The sequence below is a fragment of the Haliaeetus albicilla genome, chromosome 8, assembly GCF_947461875.1.
Source record: "Haliaeetus albicilla chromosome 8, bHalAlb1.1, whole genome shotgun sequence".
In the NCBI taxonomy this organism is placed as follows: domain Eukaryota; kingdom Metazoa; phylum Chordata; class Aves; order Accipitriformes; family Accipitridae; genus Haliaeetus; species Haliaeetus albicilla.
In genome coordinates this window covers 34,495,761-34,505,200 of record NC_091490.1, presented here as the reverse complement: position 1 = coordinate 34,505,200, position 9,440 = coordinate 34,495,761, and the positions used below count along the sequence as shown (strand labels likewise).

The 9,440-nt window shown below is 36.0% G+C and overlaps 1 protein-coding gene across 9 annotated transcripts in view; it reads right to left on the bottom strand.

Moving 5' to 3' along the window:
- Positions 1-9,440, bottom strand: part of RALGPS2 (Ral GEF with PH domain and SH3 binding motif 2) — a 128,440-nt gene that overhangs the window by 59,390 nt on the left and 59,610 nt on the right. For all 9 annotated transcript variants that reach the window (XM_069789682.1, XM_069789678.1, XM_069789679.1 and 6 more), the window contains 3 exons: positions 9,291-9,380; positions 5,748-5,840; positions 1,383-1,509 (listed from right to left, as the gene is read on the bottom strand). In XM_069789682.1, coding sequence (XP_069645783.1) covers positions 1,383-1,509; positions 5,748-5,840; positions 9,291-9,380 — 310 coding nt within the window. The remainder of the gene's footprint in view (positions 1-1,382; positions 1,510-5,747; positions 5,841-9,290; positions 9,381-9,440) is intronic.

Sequence of the window (9,440 nt, the reverse complement as noted above, 5' to 3'; positions counted from 1 at the left end):
ATCACATGACGTTTGGCTTTTTTGCCCCTTTTAATTCAGACCTAGTTTTAACAGCTATGTCAACAAACAAGGTAGCATGTGATAGTATGCCACACCAGCAATTTTCACACCTGCACTTCAGACAAAATACACTCATGCAGATTCTTCCATTCTAGGCACAATTACCAACATCTGAACACTTGAAAACACAGGAAACCAACAGCTATTAAGATCATGTTGGAACAGATGATGTTTCTGGGAGGGATGTAACAGGGAAGCAAAAAATGAAGACAGAATGAGGAACTCCATAGGACTATTTGTCATTAAAATTATTATTGGTTCTCCATAGCATAGTATTTTCTGTTCAAGTATAAAGCACGTAAAATTCAATTTTGCAAAACCTGAATATGTGCATTTTAGAAGCATCATTCTAGATTCTAACATGAATGATGGTATTGTTGCTCACATCAAGCTATGAAGCAGCTGAAATAATATTGTGACGGACACACAGATCACAGCATAAAGACGACCGTCAAGTTATTAATCATGATAAAGAGCCCAGCTGAGAAAAGGAAGTATCACACTTCAGGAACAAAGAGATTACAGTTCAATAAGCCTTAGTGACCACAGGAGGTCATCTTGAATTTAGGTGTAAGAGCAACTCATATCTGAAAAAACATTGACTCTTTTTCTGGAAAAGGAAAAAAATGGGTAAACATTTCCTTAATTTTATGTGACTACCGACATCTTATGATATCAAAGCTACATTAAAAAAAAAGTACACTTATCACTTTAAACAAACTAAACTGAGACATTAAGTAACACTAGATTAGCTTGGCAACAAAACCAATACATATTAAACATATTTATCTATTTTTCAGACACACAGGAATATAATTTACTCAATTATTCCATAAAGCTGAATCAGTCATAACAACCCAGTTTCTCTTGTCACCTTAATATAATTAAATGCAGCAATATCTCAAAATTTTAGCATGTTCCAAATCCTCAGGTCTACATTTATTTATCTCAAAGGTTAGTGATTTATAGCTTCTCATAAATTAAAAGCCATCATTACTATAATAGTCAAGTACTTACCTCTAAGAGTGCTAGCAGGCATAACAATTTAAGTACTTCTCCAGAAGCCAATCAGTGCATCTATACAACATATGGGAAAATAATTTCCTAGAAAACTGATACTGTATGTAAAACCTGAAGTGTTTGTGAGGTTTAATAGGTATTTTCTTTCTGAAGCTAGTGAAGTGATTTCTTGCCATATACAGAGTATCCAGAATCAACCAGTGGCTATAAATTCTTTACTGAAGTATTGAAATAGTATCATGAATGCTCAAAAGATGGTGTTTGTGTAATTAGTGTTTGCCACTAGAAATACTTCAACTTACCTAAATAGGGAATACAAGGAGTCATCTTCAAGCTGCTGATATAGTCTCTAAGCCTTTTGTAATTATCTTCTTTACTCATAACATACTCCAACTTTTCAAAGGTGGCTTTATCCTTCCGACTCAGTAACTAGGGAAAAAAAAAAACCCGCAAAACCAGTTGAGCTTGTTTGATCATTATGGTTTCTCTTTTACTCTTACAAGCATGGATTTCCACCTCCAACCCTCATTGTTGTTATTGGTTTGTTTTTTAAATACAACTGCTTCAAAATTATAGCATTTACTCCTTAAGGATGAGTACTTGGAGAGTTTACAAAGAGAAGCACCTATTTTGGCTGTTAAATTTAAACTATTCCTTTAAAAAGTTAACTAGGTAAAACTTTGGTGTCCTGGAGGTTCCCTCTGAAATAATACAAGTTACCAAAAGACTAATCTAGCTAACACACATCACAATTTCATGTGCTGTCCACATCCACAGTATTTAAAACCAGTAATGTATTCACTCTGATTATCTATAAGTTAACATTTCTTTGTCAGATACACTGAGAAATTTTATACTAAGCCAGCTTCAAAAAAACCCCAAATTCCAAAATATTTTCTTATTCTTGATTTGAGAGTTTGAGAGCTATCTCAACAAATAACTTTCCAAAGAGCAAAACAGTAAATATCTAAACTACAATTTTAAAAACAGTGAATGCAGATATATACATATCCAGGTACTTGAAGGTCTGGAAAAAAGTAAGGATTTCATCAATTTTTCTTTACAGAAGGCATTATGGACTTGAATACAGGTCGTGTATATTGTTCTGCCAACTAGCAATTTTACTGGCTCTTAAATATTACAGGAATTTCCACTTTGAATACAAAACTTAAGTCATGGATCTCCCTCATTGTCCATTCCTCCTCCCCCCCGCCCCTTCCTTTGACAGAATTAACTGCAACTAGGCTCTCTTTATAAGACAGGGAAAGTAAGTTAAGATATTTTTAAAACATCTAGTTGAACTACTGCTGCAAAACCACCTTAAATGTTTTATTTCAATTCAGAATCAGAATTGAAAGAAGGGTGTGAAACGTTCCTGCTGAACATTTTGGTAGAAGACACAGTGTTCTAGTCCCAGTCACAATTGTTCCCCTATAAGATATCCAATAGTGCAAAAATTATAAGGGTCAGATTGCTATATTTTTATGCATATTCCCTTTTCTCTTTCAGTTAAAGATCAACCTATGTGAACATGATAGAAGTGTCTCTTCTGTAAATTCACTATTGAAATAACTGCTCTTTTTACTCTATATTTCCTGTATCCTAGTCTTCATTAGGACAGCTAACACACCGCCAGACTAAACGTTGGCTTTCAGAAGAAAGTCACTTTTAAAAAGTTAATTGTTTCCCAAGACATACTGATCTCTGACATTCCAGCAATTAATTACATCTTTAGCTTTGGTTCCAATATTCAGATGAACAGCATCTCACGTGCATTAGAACTGCACACATCTGCCAGTTCCAGGACAAGGAAACAGTAAACAGGCATGACTTGAAGTTTATCTCCTCCAAGATGGTTCCAGTTTAACCAGCCTAGATCAGCTTGCCTTTAATAATATTCTAAAATATTCTGCCACCATTTGTTGTCTGGAAGTAGTTTTGTAGTTTTGCAGACTGGAAGGTAAGACAAGACTAACAGATGTAGTAATGGCCTACACTCAGATTTGAATGAAATTAAGTGTATTTTCCTCAAAACATGCTGATTTGCACAATCTTGTTCAAGTCCGATATATCATTTCAGGCTCTTTGAATAATCTCTAAGCAAGTTGGTCCTGTGTGACTTTCCCTTGTGCTCACGGTGCAATTCACATCATGCCTCTACTTGCTGCATTAATGTAGAAAAGTACAGAAAAGCCAACAATATTAAAAGTGTTTCTGCAAGGGCAAGTAAGGACCCAGCTGTTATTTCTTCAGTTTTGGAGCTGCTTCTTTTTCTAAATAATTTTCCTTCCTCTGTCTCTTAGGCTCAAAGGATGCAAAGAACAGTCAAGACATGTATGTATGCAGAGACAATAAAAGCTAAGGATGATCATTTAGAGTAGCAGGGAAGGATTCAGAGCCTTCCAGACTGCTCTTTGCTTTCTAATTATAGTGTGCCAGCACTGAAGACAACCTTTTTGAAATGCTAGAAAGGAAAGATGATGTTTCAGGGTACTGGTAGAGAGGGGCAGGATTCACTCACCTAACTTCACATGTCTAATGATTATTTGCTTACATTGTCCAAGTCCTAGCTGGTCATCTAGACTTCCTTACATGAAATGGAGAGAAGTAGAATATTCTATTAACTTTCTTGGAAAGGTCTGTAATTCTTTTCAGGTTTCAAATGGGGCAAATCACGTATTAGAAGCGTTTATTATTCTCCAGAGTTGAGAGGGTATGCAGGCAATGAGTGAAACAAATTTCAGATATATTCAGACATACCGTCAGAAGACATGAACTTCATCTTTTTTAGAAACATTAGATGACCAAGCAAATATTTAATGGCTCCTTTCAACTCTAGATTCCAACCATATAAGGTGATTTTATTTTATTTTATTTTTTTTTTTAGGAAGCGAATATACTTGCAGCTATTGTCCTGACTTCGTAAGTCGAGTTGATTGCAGGTTGCTGCAAACTATCTCAGAAACGGAGAAGAATCTTTCCTTATTGAAGGTTTTGGAAGGTTACTGTGTAACTTAGTCAAATGACTTGGTGACTCGAATAACAGCTTAGTGTGCCTTTTCACATGTCTTTTCTTGCTTTTAATATACAGAAGGCCAAAGGCTTAGAATTATTTCAGTTTATAAATTCTTGAACTTCCTAGAGAAAGACAACTGAATCAGCTTGCAGTGCACATTGCTAGGAGCTATCCTGTAACTTGAATTTGCAAAGGCTTATATAAGATGATAAAAAGCACACACTCACTTGGGATTGTATGAGAAATTAAGTACCTGCAGAAATGTGGGAGAAGTTACCTGGAATTTCAGAGCTTGGAAGGGGGGGGCAAACTTTAAAAAATGATACATATGCCAACAGCACACAAATAATCATCCTAAGAGCAAACTAGGACTTCTGGTTGACCAAGCAGGAAAAGAAACTGGGGACTAGCAGTTCTGAATGGTATAATCATGGTAGTAACTAATATGGTTATAGTTGACATTTGTTTCAAATCATGCACCACCACCACCCCTCAAAAAAAAAAAAATCAATTTGGCATCACAATAATGTAAAACTGTTGAGGCACCAATTCATCGACATGACAAAACCAGAAGAACAGAAGTTCTCCTTGAGTTTATTTTGAAGTGTTAACTTCATTAAGATTTCCTTAGAGATATTTTTCTGTATTTTGAAACAATATCTTACTTAATTGTGCATTTTCAAAATGTGCCCAGAATTCTAGATTAGTATCTCAGCAGGAGTGAAATATATTCAATTTTGATAACATTTATCAACTGAACAACATTATCATTCATATCATTAGGCAAAGAAACACTTTTTGTAACATAAGATGATGTATTGAAATGTCTTCAGTGGAAGTTTTTAGCTCTTTTTAATGATCTATTTATATGGATCCCTCGCACAGGAGTATTTCAGTCAGCTGATTATTTCTATCACTTCAAAATGTCACAGTTCATCTGTTTATACAGCTGGATAACTACATAACCTATAGCTGAATCAAGCAGAGTGTTTTCTCAGCTCTGAGGTATCAATAAGCAAAAGTCATTCCTAATGTTCTTCTGATCAAGGATACAACTACACAAAAATATTAATTCCAGTGAAAAACCAGATGTCAAATAAAAATGTTTCCAAAGAACACCATTCTTGCATAACTGTACAAAAGCAGACCTACAAATATACTGTGTAACGCAGTTGCTTTAACTATGAAAATAATTCTGAAAACTCTGAGGCAAATTGCTAGATTCAGTTATCAGTCAGAGAAACTACAAGTCTCTTTATGGAAACTGAATCAAGAGTTTCTGGACATCTGCTCTCCATAGCAAAAAAAGATTCCAACAGTATAAACCCCTGAATGATTAAAGTATGACCCACTTTGGCATTCGTAATTTTCCAGCAACTAAATACAAAATAGCTTCTGGCCAAATTAGAAGCCTCTGCATTTAGCAGAATCTGCAGGGAACTATTTTTCAAAGGAAAATATTTCTATGCCAGAATGGAAAAAAATTCAACAGGAAACCATAGACTTAAAAGGCACTAGAAACATAATATACACAGTACAAGAAGATTAAAAGTAGCTGTAATAATCACTGCATCCTTAAAAACAAGCTACAGAATGTTATATTTTCCTAAGAATAAATTAAAACCCCTCCATTGTCCTGCTGCTCACTTACCGCCCACGTTTTAGTCAGCCTGAAGATTGGAGCACTCTGTAGGCCTGATACAACTGCCATAAGAGCATGCAGATTATTCAGCTCATACAGTTTCTGAGGACAGAAATATATACAATAACAATAAACAACATTCCAAGTGCTGTGAATAATGACTACAGAAAAACAACAATATAAAACAAAGAAATCTTGCATGTTCTAAAATGAAGAGTTAGTTACAGTGAACTGCTATGCACCCACACCACTTTTATGGTACCTCCTAATTTTTTGTTATTGCATCTACAGAGTTTTGGATTAGACTGTACCAGCCGTTTTCATAGTCCACAGAGAACCCTTCAAAAAAAATCTATATAGGCATACATCTTGGGACATATAATCAGAAGAGCCAGAAATTTTTTGATGTTCAAACGCAACAAATTCCTCTCTCAGCATTCAACAGAATTTTAAAACATGCCAAAAAGGATAACCCAGTTGTGAATGATGTAATCATGGCAGTACTTAATACTGTAAATGCATCTGGCACTGCAGATTTATGTAGCTACCAAGGCTCCATCAAAGCACCCAAAAAATATTGTTGCAGGATAAAATCAAGGAGGTAAATTTCAAAAGCCACATATCTGGAGTGCTTCTCTCACTGCAAGACAATTTTTGGGGTGTGACAACTAAAACTAACTAGTGGAGAAGAACAATGAAATCAAAATTGAACACAGAAGACATCAGAGTAAAAGAATTTTCTTAAAAACTCTCTACAAAACACTGCGCATAAGTGCATTTTCTTACATATTTGGAATTTCCCTCCCTCTTTTTTTTCCTTTCACTCTGTCTCCAAAACCATCAGTCTGCCTGGGCCAGTTAACTACTGGTACTACTGTCATGAAAGCTTAAAAATGGTCTGGAAGAAAATGCTGTTCCTTAAGCTCTTCTGCAATATCAATTATTCTGATAGCTATGAGCACCCAGAGATCTGAACTACATTCAGGGATTTTTGGTGGAGAGCACACAAACTGAGGTTTTACCCCTAACAAAAAGACTTTGATAAAGAGAAATGGATACTCAATCACAGTACTGCAAATTCTGTTTATCCCATTCGGAAAATTCACCAAGGTAGGTTCAGATTCCAGCTAGAAACAATACAATAATATAAGGAACGCTTGCTATTCAAGAAATGGTGGAAATCTTTTTTCTTCCTTGAAACTCAGCTTACCCAGGTTTTCTTGATTAGGAGGCCTTTCATGAGATAACAGGACAAAAAAATTAGACTAACTTGATTCTGAATAAATGCCAAATATCAGAGGAGGCCTTACATTTGGAAGGCTGAAAGTAATACTGCAAGGATGTTTTCTGGCTAACAGTTTTGGAGCAGGACAAATGATTCTCTCTCCTCTTAACACACTGGCAGAAAACTAACAGCCTTTTATAGAACAAAGTCCTCATAGGTATTACTCAGAAATGCCATATTTAATGCTTACTGTCAGGTCACCCTAGTAGCAATTTCAGTCTGGGTGCCCAGAACCCTATGATCCCAGCACGCCTAGTGACGAACGAGAGTCTTTCCACACGTACTGAAGAAGTGTTTCCCTTTCCTAATCCTCTTCTGGGAGGATTCTTTAATAACCATGTGTAAAGGGCAATCAGTATTTTGTGGGGTGAGGTGGGGGGGTAGGGATAGTTGTCATATACTATAGTCCTACTATTCTTCCAAATAGTACAACTGGTATTTGTCCCTCTGCTTACACAATAACCCTTCCCCCTCCCATGCCCAAACAAGGTAATAAAGTTCACTGTCCCAAAGGACTGTGTAGCTGATTAAAAAAAGTTCTTTCCTAGCTGCTACCAGCATTGAAACATAAGTCAAAACCAATCAGGATAGTCTGGGAACTTCAGCGGAATGCAACTAGTAAGTCCAATTAGTTCATGCATAAAGCAATATAGCATAAGATACCATTAAAGGACTGCTAGCTATACAATAGCTAGATAGTTGTCAGCACAAAGAATTCACTGTAGAGTGGATTTACAGCTTCTCTGAAGAAAAGTTAATTAGTGTGACCTCTGGCACCAAGCTGCTTTGATAATAGCTTTGGTGTAAATAGAGAATCCTTCAAATGGCACTAACTGCAGCAACTTCATGTTAGCAGCCATACGTAAGCAAAGCCAAGATAATAGGTACCATAAGTAAATTAACAGATATAAAAAATGCCCCACAGAGTTTCTTGGGTTTTGTAATTGTGATTTTTACAACTCACAGCTATGCAAAGCTCAACTAACTGTTAGAGCACATAACTGTCTCAAAACCAGTAGCATTTCAGCAGACACTGCTGTCTGCAGTCCACTGATGGGATCAGGCACATTCAGGGTGCTGTGCCCAAAGCAGAGCCCACAACACCCAGCACTAGGAAGTCCCATCCAAGTACTAACCAAACCTGACCCCACTTGCCTTCCAAGATCAGTTCTCCACAATGACCACACAGGTGAACGTCCCCCCTTCTATGGAGGGACATGGAACACGAGGCAAATTTTTGTATGTTTGTATTTCAACCAAAAAAACAAGAACCAATTTTTAAAGATACATGAGATGAAGATTAACTCACCAGATATGAAAGGACATTTAAGAGAGATCCTTAACAGTTGATCACCATAGCACGATTATTGAGCAAAGCCTGTGGAATCTTACAAAATTAGCTTGCTTTGCCCAAAATTTATAGTCAAATCCCTTAGAAATAAAGTATTACTTCATTAAAAATGTGCATATCAAGACAAAGAATGCATTTGCAAAATTAATACCAAGGTAATTAACAGAAATTTTGCATCTTTTTTTTGCAGGTAACCTGAGGTGGTCACAGAAGTTAGCTGTAGTAACAGTCAGTCACCGTCTGACAGCAAAAACTTGAAAGACTTCCCTCTCCACACTACAATGAATAAGTTTCATTCTGTTTGAAGGGCCAGGACTCTGGTCCATCTACATCTAAGTCAAGATTTTCTGACCCTTTTCTTATGAATGTCAGTCCTAAAGGCTTTCAGGAAGATATCACAAGATAAAAAGCTCTCAAATGTTTTCCAAGTTCAGGTATATTTTTGGAATGATATCTATTAAGTTGATATTATTCATGCCACAACTGGATTAAGAGATAACAGATCCTTTCCTTCCAGTAGTAAAAAACAAGCAAAATATTTCTGTTCTGACTGATGCTGTTTGAACTGATTCTACACACAGCACTTTGGTTTAACCAACATTAGAAAATACATCTGGTAAATTATATTATCTAATAAACAATATTTGAAATAAGGTATCTTTGCATGTCCTTAGTTAAGCTATTTTTTTGTAAACAAAGGCTTCCATTTCAGGACTTTGGTCTGTGAGTATTTCTGACAACTTTGTTACATGCATAAGCCAAATAGCTATTCATGTCAACAGATACAACCACAGCTAAAACAAGTATCAGATAAATATTTACCCATGTGTATTTTTGAACTGACCAACTTAAGTATAAGAACTTTCATCATGGTGAATCCCACAACCCCCTAACCCACCACCATCCAAATTCTTACCTTCGCAGTTTTAATATAGTGGCTCAAAACCTCAGCTCTTATTTTTAAAGTTTGTGCATGTAGAATCTCTCTAACAACCCAGAAGCTTACCTAAAAAGAAGAAAATTTGCCTTTTTAAAATACAGAGCTTCAACATTACATTTTTAACAT